This window comes from Chelonia mydas, chromosome 4, assembly GCF_015237465.2.
Source record: "Chelonia mydas isolate rCheMyd1 chromosome 4, rCheMyd1.pri.v2, whole genome shotgun sequence".
In the NCBI taxonomy this organism is placed as follows: Eukaryota; Metazoa; Chordata; order Testudines; family Cheloniidae; genus Chelonia; species Chelonia mydas.
In genome coordinates, this window is record NC_057852.1 from 102,787,084 (window position 1) to 102,806,464 (window position 19,381).

General features: G+C 37.9%; 1 protein-coding gene across 9 annotated transcripts in view; it reads right to left on the reverse strand.

The window, feature by feature from the left end:
- Nucleotides 1–266: 266 nt before the first annotated feature.
- Nucleotides 267–19,381, reverse strand: part of PCDH7 (protocadherin 7) — a 386,108-nt gene continuing 366,993 nt past the window's right edge. For 8 of the 9 annotated variants that reach the window (XM_027830801.3, XM_043544550.1, XM_043544549.1 and 5 more), the window contains one exon: nt 267–4,616. In XM_027830801.3, the coding sequence (XP_027686602.2) occupies nt 4,237–4,616 (380 nt within the window). In that variant the 3' untranslated portion in view covers nt 267–4,236. The remainder of the gene's footprint in view (nt 4,617–19,381) is intronic. The other variant, XM_043544551.1, reaches the window with a different exon arrangement.

Below are 19,381 nucleotides of genomic sequence, written 5' to 3' on the forward strand. Positions count from 1 at the left end.
ACACACCACGAAGTAGTCAGAACTTGAAGTGTGGAATGTAACTAATCCGCAGTGTGCTGCACTACAGAGAAAAGTAATGCCACAGTTACGTTGCCAGCTGAAGTGGCCAGTTACCAGAGCAGCATTCTTCTTTTTCTTTTCTTTTTTTTTTTTTATCATGCATGAAATAAATCTGAATGTTCTGCTCAGACTAGCCTGTGAATTTGTTCACTATCTTCCTACCAAAATGAAAGAGCCTGTCAGAGAAAGTACGCTAGCAAATAGGCAACCATTTGAACATGTTATATTTTTAATTTGCAGAGACAAAAATGACAAGCAATTTATTTACATAAAACTGTACAAAAGCAAATTAAATTATGTAAAATATTTCATAAATAGAGGTGGACTAGCATTTAATACATTTTGCCATGTTTAGCATAGGTGCGTGCATAGTGACTCATAATAAACAATGATCAATTGTTCTCTGCTTCACTATCAACATCCAAGTTGCAGAACAATAGTCAATGATTAATATTACAAACAGATCGTACCACACTGAATGCAAGTGCTTTAAAATTTAGGAAAAAGTTGTTTGAAAGTGTACCCCAGGTAGCTGGAAAATGATGCCTTCTTCCATGTGTTATGCTCTTCGGGCAGCAACTCAGTTTAGTTGCTGGACTACACTCATTTCTACTGTTGTCCTCTACTGTTGTCTTTCATTTCTTAAGGAAACACTGTATATTTATAACTGATAATAACATAAACTGCTTTGTTGTTCAAGTTCTTTAAAAGCCTTTTAGCAACAGCAATATTTATGGCAGATTCATTTGGCCTTGCTCTACATTTCCTACTTGACAATTTCCTAGGGTAGCCTTTCAGCCAAGCATCTTCGATCCCATTTTAGTTCTTCCTCACATAAAAATAATGTCTACCTTGGTTTTTTTCTGAAACTCAGGCAGCAGGCCAGTCAGAAACCATATTGAATAATATAGTAGATCTGGAGGTTCAGAAGGAACATTAGATTTTAGACTGAAGCTACAGACTTCTCTAATACATATAAAGTTATATAGTTATGCATCAATCTATAAATGTGTCCTAATGTAAAATACATGCAAAGTTCATTTGAGTTTCCCATGGAAGGAAAAAAAGGACATTTTTTATACTGTACAACCAAAATGGAATGGCAGCTAAAAGCAATTAAGAGACACTAAATCATCAATTTTCCTGGCAAAATGAACTTATGACACCTTGCTAAATAACTATATGGTATTTATCTATTGTAATCTATACTATAGCCTTCCAGGCAGTAGATTGGAAGGAAAACAAAACAGCAGTGCATAGCTAAGCTACAATCTGGTTTTCATAATCAAAGATACTTAAGACTGGTCCAATATCTGAGTTTGGCAGAAGGCATTTTTTTAAATATATTATTTATAATTTATCAGAAAATAAACAGGGATCAATATACAGGTTCAAAAAAGTTGGGAATAGCCCATTACCCCTCAGTGCCCAAACCCAATCACCTTTCTACTATAACAACAGGTATAAAAGGCACAGTTGCATATTTTGCATTCGATCTAATTTTTTTTTTACTTCATTTTGTTTTGTGTGTTTATTTTTACAAAAGCACTCTCTATATGGAGTGGCACCAGATTAACCTATTTCAAATGAAGAAAACTACAAACACAAAATGTATTTCTGTGTCATGCCAGGTCATAATAGTAATTGACATGTTATGATGGGTAGTTCTACTAGAATTACTGTGAATATTTAAAGTACATTGATTTTTTTTTAATTATTCTTTCCACACCCATTTTAGTTCTAAGGAGTTGCTCACAAGTAAATGACAATGGCATGACTGCCTTATGTGGTGCAAAAACAGGTGAGTGACTGCTGATCCATTTAATCTGAAGGTCTTGTATGACCTGTATTATTAGCTTTTTAGAAAAAGGGTTTAAAGATATATGGAAACAAGTCATCTAGTGGTTTTCAACTGTAGTATTAAATAAAAAGTTCCTATTAAAGAAAAAAAAAATGTTGAACATCTGTTATGCAATTTTGTATTCTGTTGAAGCGTGCAATAAAACTGTGTATACATTATATAAGCATCTTTAGAATCTTTTTTTTTCCTTAACAGGGTACTTACAGATTATACAATGCAGTCACTGCTCTTTACAGTCTCATAATAAAGTACTAATTTGCAACTCTCCATAATTTAAATAATTAAATGTAAAAAAGTTCAATTATTAATCTTTGTTTTAATATGTTTTTCTTCATAACATGTGTCCATTCATCATAACTTCTACACACAAACTAGCCTCAAAATGACAACTAAACTTAAGAGGGGAATGCAATGGCCAAAAAGGGCACCCCTCTATATAGAGAAGAGAATTTGAAAAGTAAATGCTGTGATGACTTGTACTGATTTACTAACCTATATTTCAGGCTGTTTAATGTTATATTCTCTATTTAATTCTTCAAAAGGAAGAAACTACCCAAAGCTACATTGTGACTACAGTCTACTAGACAGCCATCTAACCATGCCTTAATGCCAGGTTAAACACCCAGGGATTTGAATGTTTGCACCCTTCTCAAACTGTCCCCACCGTGTTGACTGATTGTCATTTTCATCTGAATGTCTGAGTTCAGTATTCAATTATTACTACATCATCAGCTACGAAGCAACTAGCTCAAGTTCTGCACATTTTGTTGCTTTTATTGCACAAAAACCTGTTTTGTTTCCTATTCCCTTTAAGTAGTACACACTGTGAGAATTGTCACTGGCCATAGCTCTTTGCTATCATGATTAGTTTGGATTCCTTGTGACTTCTCTCAAGCTACCGTGTAAAGTATTGTATCAATGCTCAAGTCAATCCGACCGTTTGTCACCCTCCTTAAGTGTGTTGAGTCTTGACATTTTTTCATATTGCACAGGACTGTTTTAATGCACTTGTGTTTCACGAAAACCTGCATCATACCTTTGACAAACACAATTGGTAATCTGCAACATTGATGACAAAAGATTTAGCAAGCATACCTTGCACTGTGAAAAGAAAATTTTTTACTTGACTTGCAATATACTCTTGTCACTGCATCACACCACTTTCCCCCCCATCCACCCTCCCCGAAAAGTGTTCTGGGTGACATCAACACCTCTGATTTTTTTTTAAATGTAATCTTTTGGAAAATATTCCTGGAACTGGCAGTATCATATCATACAGCAGATGCTGTATGTTATAACATTATCAGCAAACATCTTAGCAGTTCTTTTGGGCATTCTACTAAAATCCATTGAAGTAGTAGTAGGTCATCTGGGCTTGTGGACTGTGCTGCTGTGCAAAATGTAATTGAATGTGTATTTATGTGTGCATGCATATGGTTTGTGGGTACACTGGATTTCTAAGCCAAGACCAAATACTTAGCAATTCCCCTGATCCATAGTGCGCGATCTTTGGCCTTTTTAGTTACTATGATCATCCCAACTAGATATATGTCTTGTCCAAAATAACATGAGTTTAACAGTTTATCATTAGAATGCTACGGTACATATGACATTAATTTTGTTACGCTGAAGTAAGCCGATAGAGAGTTCGTTCTATGGAGAAAACAGAACCCAGAGTTCATGATTCATAGGGAAATATGCCACCTTTTGGGACTGCAGTCTCAGGCTGAGTATAATTCTCTTGCTTCAAGCCTTAGGTGAGAATATTAAAGCTGTGATCTTCACAAAGTGCCTATTAATGGTTATCCCTTTATATTTACCTCTATATTTGTACGGTTTCTGAAGGAACATCCCTGTTGGGGATCAGCAATGTTCAGATGATATGCTTGGAGTATATTTTCCCTGACCTGTTATCCTTAACAAGCCAGATGACAATCAAACAAAATCAGAGTGGCTTAAATCGTGCTTCAGCAGAGGGGTAACAACAGTGTGTTGTGTTCTTTTAATCAGGCTTGTTACCATGAAAGCAATTTGCAACCATAAATTTAAGAAAATAAAAATCAGTGAGGGGGATTAGACATGCAAGGACAACAATGGTTTCTACATTGTACAGTATAGTCAGGCAGACTATATAATTAAACGCCTGATATGGAGGCAGAAGTGGCAGGCAAAGCTTTTGTCTCTTTGGTGGCCCCCTCTTTTTTTTTTCTTTTTTTCTTTTTTCCTTTTTTCGTGCTAAACTGTTTTGATTTTAAGATTTTTTGCCCCTTTTCCTTCTTATGCATGAATGAACCTTGTTGTGGCTTCTTTATAACCTACAGGTAAACTTCTCTTCTAGTTAGAGTATTGACAGGAGATGGCTTGTATTCCCCTGTCTGTGTAAGGGGGATATCCTCTGGATTGGCTTCCTCATTTTTGCTGAAGCTAGCTGCGTTGAAGGTCTCATAGGATGAGGTCAACTTTTTGTTCAGGAGGTTTCTGTTGCGATCACCCATGAGGGAGGCTTCTCCATTGGCCAGCTTTTCCTGACTGCCTCGTTCATCAACGGGCATGAAGGTGGAGAGTTTTGGCTGGCTCTTCTGCTTCCTTTCAGGCGAAGTGCGAACTGGCATCCAGCAGGAGTCCGAGTGGCCATATTCATCACACTCTCGAGTACACTTCCCCGTCAGGGCTACATCTGGTAGAGGCCTCGAGTCTGAAAACAGAGGAGAATTTCCTTTTTAAAAATGTACTGAAAATGTCTTCCCTTCCTCAATGTGATTAATGAACTTTTAAAACAAAATATTTTTTAAAGTTTTTGCATTAGCAAAATCTTTAAAGTTAAAAATCACTGAACCTCATCTTAACTTTAATAATACATATGCAACAACAAGGTATGCAATTCTACCAGACATTGGCAGCACAAATTACTGAGAAGTGTGGGCACAAAGGCACTTCTTGACATATGATATTATTTTAGGCATAAGTTTATCAACTTTTGGGACCAGTTAGCTTGTGAATCTTAACTCGACTGGATACTCACACGGTCATAATCAGCCAGATGCCTAATTTTGTGCTGCCCACTTTCTTTAACTGATTTAAACAAAAAACCTTTCTTTTGGATTCTTTGTAAAACACGTTTCAGTATCTTATTAACAGAATCTAAGGCCCTGATCCTCCGAACACTTATGCATATGCTGTGTGCAAGAAGTCCTGTTGTCATCACCAGGGTTCTGTGGATATAAAGTTAAGCATGTGCATAAATCTTCTCAGGACTGGGGTCTAGGGCCCAGATCCTCAAATACTTTTAGGTGCCTAAATACCTTTGAAGATCAGGGCCCAAGATGTAAATACATGGACATGAAAAAAGCAAATTAAAACCAGTAATGGATAAGTGCATGCAACCCCCCTTTTTCAGTCTAATATGTACAGTCAAAGGTGTTGTGCGTGTTCATGTAGGAACCTGACTGCTGAAGTGTTGGCTGAAGGAAAATGTTTTGTGACTACGATGTGCTGTGTGGAGTGCTGTAGTTTCTGACCTCTGAAGCAAAAATCTTTCAGCTATTATACACATAGGCCACTCACTGAAATCAACTGGGCTTTTGGTTCAGACAGGGCTCAGTACTGCAGCCTGTTAGAGGCAGGTGTTGTTAAATTATTTTGATATTTACATAATTGCAACTGAAATTAGGAAAAGTATGTTATTTTTTATATTATATATATATATATACACACACACACACACACACACACACACTTCCAAAAATTGGGCCAAATTCTGATACCCCGGTTTACACTGAGCAGTACTCTACTCTGTGAGCAATCTACTACTAGTCTAATTCAAGTAAGGTACTACTCAGCATGAGGAAGAGTGACAAAATCTGGCCTTATGTCAATAGGTAGGTTTTACACAGTTTTTATCTAAATATTATTATACAATTTAATAGAGTAAAATGCAAGTCATTTGAAACTATTTCACTTTCTTAACATTTTTTGCCCTATGATCTTTTTGATTGCTATCAAATCCCACTGGGAAATATTTATTACGTTGCAGTTTAATGACTCAGAAAGAACCCTACATAAATTAACTTTCAATTCTATCATAACTAACCATTTTTCCCTCCAGTTGTATGAAAAGATTCGCAGTGGGTAAGATTTTGGTATGGGATTTTCACAGATGCTTAGTGTTGTCTTAAATCTTCATTCATCAATCAATGGAAAAAATCCTACTCAGTCCACAATTTCAATGGAAGCAGAGTTACGCCAACACTCAGTGCTTTTGGAAATCCCACCCTTCATGGTTATCCCACCATGATGCTTACCTGAGGAAGATTTCTTGTGGAATTCCCTATGAGGAATAGTGAAAAGACTGTACCATCTTACAACTAATTATCATAGAGCACTAAGGACTAGATTTACAGAGAGATTTTGGTACCACATGTATTCACAAAACCTCCACTCAACTGCCCCTGGATCCTGTAAGTGCCTAAACTCACATGGTACCTATGTTTTTGCAGTAAAACTTCCTTAGGTGCCTATTTACCTGCCTATGAACATGCACATTGCTGCCTTATAGGCATCTGGATACCAATCTCCCATCTACACCCCTGTGTGATTCACAAACTGGGGAAAGAGAGGAGTTCCTCCTCTCCTAACTTGCCTGTGGGGCTTGATCTTGTAGGTGGGCTCAGAGGCCACCTAATTTCACCCAAAATAGCTCAGGAGGAGAAACCTCCCATATAACCTTTAGCCCAGTGGTTTGGATATTCACCTGGAATGTGGGAGATCCCTGGTTCACATCCCCCTTATACCTAATAAGAGAGTTGAACAGGAGTCTCCTAACTCAGGTGAGCGTCCTTACCACAGGGCTATACATTAGCTTGACAGAATTTGATTGTTATTTTTAGACAGATAATATTGGTATTTATTTTACAGCTTTTTTTTAGATTTTTATCAATTTAAATGTTCAGCTTCAGGAAATTATGTGGGAGTCAGTCAATAGGTGAGGGTCGGACTATTTAATGAGAGTAGATGTTGATTCAAAAAAATTGCAGTTTTATTATCACTAACACACAAATTGTCAAAGTAGGTCAAAATATACAAAGTAAATATCCTTAAATCAAACTCTAATAAATTCTCCAGCAGCATTTTTTTTAATTTTGCCCAGCTGCAAATTTCAATTATTGATAGAAATATTGTTGTTGGTTTGTACTTGTATGATGAAATGGATGTTTACCTGGATTTACTGATAAAAATCTAATTTTTCCAAACCTAGTTATAGGGTATTCTGATGTAGATCTCAGTCTCTCCTGCTGAAGCAGTTCCACATTGTATAAATAATTAGAGTCCTTGGAGCAGGGGGACTGGATCCTAGGTTGCCCACATCCTGGATGAGTGCTGTAATCACTACGTTAGAGTCACTCTCATGCATGTGCTCTCTCTTGTTCTCTCTGTCCCAGCGACTAAGTATTTACATAAAGCTACAACAGGCGAGATTGAGAGCTCCACATCAGAATATCCCATAACTCAGTAGTTAAGAGTACTTATCTGAGAGATGGGAAAACAGACCCCTGTTCAAATCCTCTCTCCCACTCAGGCAAAGGGGGAATTCGAACCTGTGGTCTCCCACATCCCAAGTGATTATCCTAACCACTAAGCTAAAGGTTATAAAGGGTGATGGTGGTTTTCCTCATTAAACCATCACTGAGAATCTGAAACATCAATAGGCACTTCCCTCCAGCCTGGATTTAGGCACTGAACTCCTGAGTGGGTTAGTGCTGAGAACACACCCTTCTCCTCGACATCTCCCAGTGACTAGCTGAGGTAGGGAGCTGCCTAGCATGCTGGCTTTTGTGAATCCCATTCTTAGGCACCTGTCTCCCTCCTCTCAGTGTATAGAAAGCCTGAACATTTAAGGTTTGTGATTCCCAGTTAGACATTGCAAACACTTAAGTCCCTTTGTGAATCTAGCCATAAGTGTCAAGATTTTCATGGGACACACTATATATTCAGTTCATGAATATTTTACACTGTAGAGGATTCTCTAATTAAACTAATGTTGTATACTGTTTAACGTTTCAATATCCCAGTGACTTCAATAAGAACAGGAATGGATCCTAGATTGGTCAATCCTGGTTACTCATGTGTACTTGACAATGAGTTAGGGTTATTTTTTTATTTTTGCTTTTCAAAGACTTTTCAATTTAGGCTCAGCTATGACTCTCACAGTTTTCTTCTTTGGTGATGGATAACAGAAATATTGTCATTTGTCAGCCTATCAATTCTTAAACTACTGTGGCCTGGGAGTTGTACACAGAATGCAGAGACTATAACAGGAAAACTGCACTGTTCATCATGGTTAGCGTAGAATTACTCTCACACTCCCTAAAGGTAAGAAGCAAGGATAATAATTTATTACTGAGGCCCATATGATACTGATTTTTAAGCAGGCAAATCATCTTTTTTTTTTATTTAGAACAAGGCAAAACTCATTCCTACCTATCTTTTCTCCTAATAAAGTCTCTGATTGTTTAAAAATGAATTATAAAATCAATGACCATTCAAAATAATCATATTATTTGAATTACTATTACAATAGTTTTAAATATCTACTGAATGGCAGTATTTGATCTGTTTACATTTAAGATGGCAGTATAAATAAGTAAAAGCATAGTTTCAAATACTTTGAATCAGCTACTTACTCTTGGGGAATTTTGAGCCAAAACATTGAAAATTCTTCCCCTGTCCCCATGTGTCTCTGTGCCCCAACTCAGCCAACTCCTCTCCCTATGTGGCCCTGCACCTCCCTCCCCCATGGCCCTGTGCCTCCACTCCCATTCAGCCCCTGCCCCAGTAGCCCTAACGAGTTCCTGTCTGACTCCCCAGCATCCCCACACTGTCTATCTCCCCATAGCCCATTTCCTGACCTGGCCCGATGGGCACTGGGAAAGAGGCAGGTGCTCTCTCTCTTCCCTAGCACCCTCTGGTCGGTAAAAGGTGGAACTGCAACAAACTTTCCAGCAGAAGCTTTTTTCTGTGCAAAAAAATTAAAATATGCATGGCTCATTCATTATGCACATGCACAATGGCGCAGCATTTACCCAGGAGTAAACTGCCATATTTTAGGTTATTGTTTTATCCTTAATATATCAGACAGAGCCTGATCCAATGCCCACTGAAGTCACAAAGAGTCTGCCAACATAAGTAGACATTGGATAAGGCACTTCAAGGATTTTCCATTTTGTTTGGCACTCCATTTGGCACTCCTTCCTCCCTTTCAGGCAAATGCAAAGTTTGTTTTCAGTTTCTTCATTCTGAAACCATGATATTTGCTACTAAATCCAGAAAGTTACAGTGAGATATAATAATACAGTAATTTGAAAGTCATCCTTTTGACTAGCTCTCCTTTCAAGTAGCATAAGGACACTGTGGTTGTCCTCCAATTGCCTCCTCACCAGCAATGCATTCAAACGTGTGCTTAAATTTTAAGTAGACAAGTACACCCATTGGCTGGAACAACACATGTTAAAAGTTAAGCATGTGCTTGAGTACCTTGGGGTGGAATTTTCAGAAGAACTGCAGGCTTCAATGGGAGTAGAGCTAGGACAGTGCTGAGTGCTTTTCAAAATCCCACCCTTGCTAAATAGGATTAGTTATGTGTTTAAAGTTGTTTAAGTGCTTTGTTGAAATTGAGCCTTGTTTATTTAGCTGCTGTAATGTGACATATCAAAAGGTGTCCAACATTATGCTGCATTTCAGGAATATTTTTCTTCGTTATGAAGTTCATTAATCTTATATTCCATATAACCCACCACATAAAATTATTTCACCTACCAAGTAATTAATACTATTCCTACTGATTTCAGGTCCAGATTGAAATGCAGTGATCTTACATTTTTATCTCTTCATAATCAAGAGCTGCTAGCGCCCAGATGAGACTAATTTCTACTTTTTACATTTAAATAAAAGTTGCTTTTTGTCTGCAGCATAATCCACATCCAAACACATCTGCAGCCACGAGACATGTTTTAAATAAAGAATTCATTTTAAAATTAAACCCTTCAATGGAGACTACACACTGCTAACTGACAAGCCTAATCAGATAAGACATATTGCAGTATTTGTCATCATAGTTGGAAGATAAATATCAAGAAAGACTAAACCAGATTTCTATCATAGTCCCATATCTTAAAACTCCATAGGTATGTCTAACACTGAACCACCCCCCTTCCCAAAAAAACCCAAACCTGCAGCAGTGAATCTCAGAGCTGGTGTCAATTAACTCGGCCTTGTACTATGGAACAAAACTAGCTGTGTAGACGTTTGGGCTCAGGCTGGAGCCCAGGCTCAGACATCCTCTCCCCACAAAGTCTAGGCTCCAACCCAAACCTGAACATCTACTTAGTTATTTTTAGCCCCGTAGCATGAGCCTGAATCAGCTGAGCCAGGCCCCAAGACTTGCTGCTGCGGGTCCTTTTTTGCACTACAGAAATATCCTTTGACTCAAACAGATGTTTTAAAATGTCAATGATTAAAAAAAAAAAAAAAATCACTGTGCTAATGAGTAAGAGAATGATCCTTGTGGGACAGTATTCCTCCTTGTATAGATTTTCTTATTTGTTATTATTTTTATAGTTTTTATTTTGTGCATATACTACTCATTTTAATCTCAATTTTTTAAAAAATAAAAAAACAGTTTCTCTATCCTCCCATGCACTGCAGATAGTCTATCACCTTTACATATCACTTGTCTTCTCAGCATTGAATTTTTAAAGCCAGATGCTTAAAGTTAGGCTCCTGTGTCCAGGTTTAGGCATCTAAAAAAGCAGGCAAATTTCAAAAAATTCTTGAGCACTCAGCAGTTTCCATTAACTTCAGTGGAAGCTTCTGGAAATTTTGCAGTTTTAGACAGCCAGATCACTTACTTGAGTGCCTAAATTTAGTAGCCACATTTTAAAATCTTGGACTGAAACTAACTTCTTTAGGGCAATGTTTGCAAAGCACCTAGCACATGTTGTAACAATTACCAGGTTACAACTAAAATAATACTAGCACTTATGCTTTCTGCTTTAGGAAGACTGGAAATATAGGTGAGTGAGTACCTGGGCATGCAGGAGACCAGAAAATGTCAAATATTCCACTTCTAACAACATGAAGCCTTAGTGCCCAAGTCTAAACTGCAGCAAGTTGTTACTTATTATTTTCCAACCTAGCGACAACTGCACTGAAAAAAGGAGATTATCCAACTCATGCATCTGCTGATGCAGCTAATACATCCAAAAAAGTTAAAAGATTGAGGCATTGTGCAGGACATATATAACCCTGGGGCTCAGTTTCTAGCCCACTTGGCTGTTCTTTGTTTCTTATCTCCTTGCCTATGACACAAAATATAAAAATTCAGGTTCTCTTCTCCAGCCTCTTAGGATCACCCTGGTCCCCAGCACTATGGAGAGGAAACAGGAGTACGTATCTTTCCTATAGTTTGCATTTTCCCCACTGACTGTACCTTGTATTTTTAAAATATTACCTTTTTGTATGACCTGCTGTTGATACTTTTACAGGAGTGTTTTCCAAAATGTAAGGTGTGCCATTTAAGGGGTTGTGGGTGTGTAGGACTAGCCAGGCATGCACAAACAGGCCTCTCAATTGTTTTGCAGTCTCACTTTGGGGGGGAGGGGGGGGAGGTAGAGGGTGGTTGTGAGAGGGGAAGGTCTCTAGCTGTCATGATTGTAAAGAAAACGTTAGAAACAGGAAGCCAGTGTAGATGATGTACAATGTCATTTGCTTGAGTTTTCCAAGAGCCTAAAACAATAGCTTTGAGCTGTGAACGGTCCCCTTCATTTCAACAGGTGATAACTCAGTTGTTAATGATAATACATTAAATGCTAATAGAAACAATGGTGCAACTCAGCAAAGCATATGCAAAAAGATGAAATATCACATTGTGGAGAGCTACACCACGGTTTCTCTGTGTGTAGGTGGGGGAAGGGGTGCATAGGACCATTGGGGGAGGGAGATGCCACATATGATGCACATATAACAACATATTGAGGTGTTAAGGGGCGCAGAATTAGTGTTATTTTCATTAAAGGGAGGGTTTAAAAAGTATGGGGTACACTGATTTTGAGAGTCTAAATTAGGTAAGGGCTCTGATGTGCTCCCTAAAGCCACACGCATAATAATCATGTATGTAATTATTGATTACTTTTTAAAAATTTTGTTGAATTTATGAGTTTTTTTTTAAATATTTGTCCTGTGTTTTCCATGATTCCCTTGTATAGGAGTATGCAAATAAAGGGAACTTATTTATATGCATGTGTATGTTTATGAGATTGTGGACGGCTGTTGCTTTAGGGCTAGAAGGATTGCTTATTTATCAGGAAACCAAGGCACCTAACACTTCAGAGAGAAAGTGTGATTCACATTAAGATAAAAACAAATGATGCAGTACTTTTTGTTTTTTGTTTTGTTCTGTTTTTTTATAAGAGGTTAACATGAATGGAGCAGTAAACTCTGGCAAGCAACAACAAAAACATAAACCCTACACACTATAAATCAACTAGCTCACACTGTAATACCACCCTCCTTTTAAAGACACAGATATGCACACTGCAAAAGTACCATTAATCTGTGCACCTACTCAGATTGTGGACATTCCTATAGATATACCATTCCCACACAATTACTTCCTAGGTAGCTCTGTGTTCACAGACAGCACCAGATTAATAATCCTAGCTCTTGAAGCTCTTTTCATCAGTCGATCACAGAGCACATTACAAACGGAGTCAATTTCATTATCCCCATTTTCCAGATGGGTAAACAGAGGCATAAAGGCAGGCAAAATGATGTGTTCAAGGTCACCAAGTAGGCCAGCACAGAGGTAGGAATAGAACCCAGGTCTTCTGAGTCATAGTCCGGTTTTCTCACCAGATAAATCCAGATTATTCTTTGCTCACGCACATGTTTGGAGACCTCCCTTCTCTTACACACCACACAAAAAGGCTGGGACAGTCACAGTCCCTGTACATGAGGGTTCACATGCACTAGTTACACCTGCTCCTGGAGGTGTAAAATTACCCCACAATGGATGGAGTAATTGCCTTCTTACTCCCACATCTGCACAAAAGGTACGGTACAGCTTGCGCATACCCACTGTGCATTGGGATACTGGGGGGAAAGACTGCTTCTTGAGGCACAATTCTTGCCCCAGAGCTCTTCCAAGAGAATTTGGCTCTGCACTAGTTGCAACACAGGACTTGCCTAAATAACACCATTAAGTTCATAATATTTAAAGCAGGAATCATGTACATGTGGAGTTATGAGCAGTTGCCATTGCCATGTAAGGGCATATCAGAAGATGAGCAAGCAGATTATGCTGCCTCCCCTGCATGAGCACATCCTCTTACACCACTCTGTAGTTCCAGCTGCCAAGGTCCTATAAATTATGTCCTTGTAGTGTTTACAGAAAGCCATAAAAAGAACAGCCAATTTCTTCCTTGCTCTCTCATTGACAGCATGCCGAGTTTGAGCTTGGCTCAAAATATATATTTTTGTCCCTTTCCTGCAACATGTGTTCCTTGCCCTCCTTGCATAAATATATTGCAACCTGAGATGCATATTATAATCATAAATGAGAGAGTGCCAAGCTTGTGTAATTAAACAAGAGCCATGTACATAGTTTTCATATTAAAGTCTGGTGTATAAACTGTGAAATAAGAATCAACTACCGTATATTATTAGAGAAAAAACAATGCAGAATGTAACTGAGATGATGCACGCTATACTAATACATTTAAGAAAACTGATCAAACTACATATATGATAGCCACAGCACTACTGCCTTGGAAATCCCTACCTCCTAAATGCAGCAATTCAGTGAGCTGCACCCCAGTCAGTACTGTGGCATTTTCTGACATGCCAAGACACCATTAAAATACTTAAACACTTTTGAAAGCATCAGCGACTTCTTTCTCTGCACCTTAGGCTAAACACAGTTAAACAGCAATTGAACATATCTCAAGAAGCATTTACTGCCCCAAGGCTTGGACTGCTGTCATTCTGAATGTGGCATTATCGTGTTCTCTAGGGATAGCGCATGCCATCTCTAAAGCAGTCTTGCTGAATAAAGTCAAACACAAATCTTCTGTTTGAGACATGCAAACTGCTCCACAGTAATAATATGCATTAATTGCTTTTGGACTAAAATAATTTCATACATATTGTGCCAAATCCCAAGGTCCTTTTAAGTATTTAATAAATAAATTAATGAAATGATTCAGAGCATGGCATGGCTTATATGTGAAGAAAGATCGAAATGATTAAGACTGTGTAGTTTAGGAAGGAGGTATGAGAGAAGGATATAAAATATCAGATAGCAAATTATTTCCTTCTTGTAATACAAGATGAAAGGAACACATAATCAAAAGCAACCCGCTTAAAAGTGATGAAAAATATTTCTTACCCAATGCATAATTAACCTGGGAAACTCATTGCCACAAGGTATCACTGAGTTCCAGAGGTTAGCAGGATTCAAAAAAGGATTCAAAAATGGGATTTTCAAAATCCTCTGAGGGAATTAAGTACCCATCTTTCACTAAAAGTCAATGGCAATTATACACCCAGTTCTCTTATGTACTTTTGAAAAAAATCTCACTCTGTATGTTTATATGGATGAGAATATCACAGTTACATAAATGGTCATGCTTCTAAGCATAAACCAATCATTAACTACAAGGGGTTAGGAAGACACTTTCCCGTACTGACCAGTACAAGGATTCTTGCACTTTAGGGAAAAGTGTCTGGTACCAGTAACTAGATTGTGGGTCTGCTACAACACAGTAATGCCTATTGTGACACCCTGACACCCCAATATTCACCACTGTCATGTAATTAGGATATGTTTTGTACAAAGTATGTCTTGTGAGGTATCATTCTAAAAATCTTGATCTGCTAGACATCAATATCTCATTGGATTGTATGTGTTATTGTCGTATGTGAAGTTATGAGGTTTGGCTACGTATGTGTTACTGAAACATGTTGTTAGGTTGAAAGCATCCACAAGCAGCCTTTCAGGTACAACAATAAAAAGGCCAAACCATGTTAATAGCTTATTGAGGACATGCACGCAAGCACAAGGATTACCCTAGGAACTGTGGACAATAGAAACCTCTCAGGGCTAGCACTACACAGCGGGAACTGTTTGACCCAGTCTCAGCAAGAGAGCTTTGCAGCAAGTGGAAAGACGATATAAAAGGGGGACAATGACGTCATGGGGTGTCCTCACTCTCCCTGCCACAACACACCTGGAAACACCTAAGGGGCAAGGACTGAACTGTGGAAAGTGATGGTGCCAGGCTAAAACGATCTTTAGCCTGTGTCTGAAAACCTGGGAAAGCCAAGGCAACTTGTGCCTTAAGAGTCTGCCAGCCTGTTTATCACTCAGGGTGAGAATTTGCTAATTTATATCCTACCTATCTAGTGTGTTAAAATCAGTTTATGGTTTTTGTTTATTTACTAAGGTAATCTGCTTTGACCTGTTGGCTTAATCACTTAAGATGTGCCTCTTGTATTTAATAAACTTGTTTTTGTTTTAAACCCAGTTTGTGTAATTCATAACTGGGGTGGGGGTCGGGGGGGAGGGGCAAAAAACTGTGTCTCTCTCTCTCCATATTGAGGGAGGGGATGAATTTCAATTAGCGTATGCTGTACAGTTCTCTGTACAGTTCTCTTAGCAGAACAAGACAATACAATTTTGGGTTTACTCTCCAGAGGGCGAGTACTTTTGTGCTGGGCAATTCCTTAGGTGAAAGCCTTCCCATGCAGAACTGATTTCAGTGTCTGTGTCTTTCTGCAACTGTGTGTGTTCCTACCTGTGTGTGTGCTAGAGAAGGCCTGGCTTAGCTGGACAGGGTGAGGGATCTCAGGATGGCGGAACAGGCAGGCTCAGTGGTACCCCAGTACATCAGGTGGCACCCTGGATGGGGGGGAGGTGCGGGGGGCAACTGGTCATACCTATATTTTACTAAAATAATAAACATAGTGGACCTAGCCTTTGCGGTCATATCTGGGAAGGAAGCTGGAGATGAAGACTCTGGGAAGGAAATCTCCCCTTATTTATGGTTGCACCCAAGGCCTTTGGGGGATAGGTGCTCTCTCTGCAGAAAAGAATAAGATTACTATTTGTAATCTTTTCTGGGACATTTCCACCTTGCTCACTTATGACAATGTTTGTGCCCTCCCAGCCTTGCCTTCTTTTAGCCCAACCAGTCTCTACTTACTACCCCAGCACAGACCTTTCCCCATGATGCACCTTCCAAGGGTTTCTGCAAGGCTGATTCCCTCTCCCTTCTCATGTGGCAGGGGCGCATAAAAAAGTCCTTTTATGGGCAAATGATAATTTGGGCCTGCAATAAAACTACTTTCAGATAACAGCCAGTGAGAATTGATCTGATTTGGCTGACTGTGTACGCTTACTGCAAATTAGTAAAGCCTCCTTTTCAAGAAAATAGTGTTAGAAAGATTTAGCTACTTTACTGATTATTTTACTGATCACTTATTTAATAATTTTAAAAGAACATTTTAGAATAACATTTAGATTAAAATTCTGTCCTACCAAACATTGCACTAAAAAGAGTCCAGTACAAATGCAGCTTAAAAACCCCTTGTATCCAACGTTTAAGACATGAGTTAATCAAATAAATAAATAGAGAAACAACAGAAACAAAAGGCCAGTAATGTTAAGCAAAATGTCCTCAGGGCCCAGCATGGTAACTTAATAATTTATAGTACCCTCTAGCTGAGTTCCAACAACTCCACTCCACTTAACAGCCTTATCTATCAACTAAGACCTGATTTTGCTCTCACTTATTCCAAATCAGGAGTAATGCTACTGAAGTCCATAAAGTTACATGGGTGTACCGCTGGTGTTACAGAGTGGAGAATCCTTAATATATGTACTTTTTAATATACATTTGTTCTAGTTTTATTTATTTGGCATCTTAGCAAAGCTTTCTCTGTATTACAGGAAGTATCAGAGTCTTCATTCATCTAGATTTAGAGGTATTTCCTTCTTAGTTTAATTAATTAGCTAGACTAGACTAAGTAGCCATCTACCTGCCTTTGGGCAGGTAAACCAAAGAATCATTACCAAAGTAATAAAATCATGGCTTTAGCAATTTTTAAAAAAATTCAGATACAGTTGTCTCCTAGCAAGTTATGTATCATCTTGTGTTCATCTAATTAGGGAATGAATACAGAAAATGTGTGTTTTCTAAATTAGTGTTCTTACTAGCCCCTTACTATTGCATACATAGTTCCCCAGGGAGAATGACAAATATTATTTATATTAGCACAGTACATTTATTGTTTAAAAGGGTACAAAGGGCCCTTTCTGCACTATTGAGGCCAAACTAAACATCTGTGGTCAGCAGACAACCTAATACGACTTGTATACAGTATTCTGCATAGCTGAAACCTAATTCTACATAAACACCAATTTATAATGCTGATTAAGTAATATGAAAGAGCAATATCATGTATTTTAAAATGTTTTTTTCTTAAATATTTCCACTGTAGCTCTGACTTTGGTATTTCATTCCTTTTAACACAAATTTAAAATGAGTTTAAGACTAAAAAGTACTAACATCAGTGATAACAATGGACTAAATACACTCAGTTTAATACAGCATCTAGAATTTAAAGTAATTCCCTAGATTTTAATTTTCTAGAATTAAGTGTAATTGTTAAATCCATTTGCAATCCAGTTAAATCCTTTGATAGTCTAATTTATTTCTATCACTAAAGTGGCGACAGATCTTTCTGAAAAGTAGGACTTAACATGAGTTCCTGAAGTCATATAGACATTAAGATGTAGGACACGTTTTAGCTGTCTAATTGTTCTGCTGGTCTAATGCTTAAGTATTAATCTGTCACTGTGTCAAATTACATACATTTAGATTATTCAGTAAAATGTGTCTGTGCTTAAAGTCTGGGCTGAAACAATTCATTGGTGCAATTAGAATGTCATCCTTCCTGAAGCAAGCTTAAGAAAAGTCTCAATCAGGGCTCAAAAGTCAACATCATTTCATTGATCATCATATCAAAATGATGGGACTTCAGCAAATTGAAGGGAATAGAGATTGACCAGCAGATATTGTTACCTTGTCCCAACTACAGGACATGCTCCCTGTTCATTTAATATCTTCAGACTAATGCTTTAAAATTTTCTTTGCTAGTGCAGCACCTTGGGAGGGAAAACACATTCTTGGCATGGGCATGTGTGCACATGCACAAAAATCCCACACCCTGTTTGTTCTGCCAGCTATTCTGAAGCTCTTTGCATACGAAAGCAACTTTTCTCTTGGAATTTCTCTCAGTGATGCTCTATAGATAGAGCCAGTAGACATAGTGTATGATAACAAAGCCAGCATTTCCATTTAGAGATTAAAGGCCAAATCATGGAAGGTGCTGAGCATCCTCGATTCTTGCTTGGAGATGCTCAGCACTTCACAGAATTAGGCCTCCTGTGTATCTTGTTTGGTTTATGCAGCCTCTACCGGCAGGTAGATTAAAGGTGGAAATATAGATTTAAAAATATTTTAAAAGCATTTACTATGTGAGACACTTGTGTAGATAGGGAGATAGTTTGAGCAACAAAGTTGTATGCTAACTATGTTGTAAGTTTAACCTATGCTTAAATGCTATAACAAATACATTATGTAGACTTTAAATTCTAGTTTCAAGGAATGTAAAATTCAGTGTTTAGGTAGATTTTACAATGAAGAATAAAATAATGTGTGTGACCTTTCATAATAGACCTGATACTTGTATGATGATGGATAAGGATTAGAACAGTAAAACGACAGATCATGGTCAAATCATTTAAAAATATTACAGATTGGCTTTGAGGGAGAATACTGTATTCTTTCTTCTACATCTTTCAGCATGTTACATCTTCTGAAGATGGTTTCTACCCTTACTAGCTGACATTCATCGAACTGCTTATCTGTTCATGACCACTTCCTTGCTAAAAGTAAAACATTTGAAATAATTTTACATTGCACAGCAACTCATTTCCCTATTGCTGGACTATTTAGATCCTAGGCTATTCTTGTGTGAGAGAACTAAGAAATATTATACAACAGACATATTAAAAAATAGTAGCCATTATTTCCCAACAGAAGTATTTCTAACTCATCTCTTGGTTGGACTGTGTCTGTAGATTTCAAATTTTTATTTTATTTTTGTTGCAAGACATAGTTTAGTCCAAAACTTGCACAAAAAGTGTGCTGAATCCCTGTTAATGTGTATTAAAATTACCTTCAAATGGGGGTGGATTGGGGGTTAAGAAACCTCTCCATGCTCTGCAAACGAATGATCCTCTAAATAATGCAGGGCTCAGCATGAGAATTTGAAGGGGAAAACAAATATCTTGAGACTACTTGTCTTTGTAAGTAACTGTCAAGAAAAAGTTGCCTTGCAGAA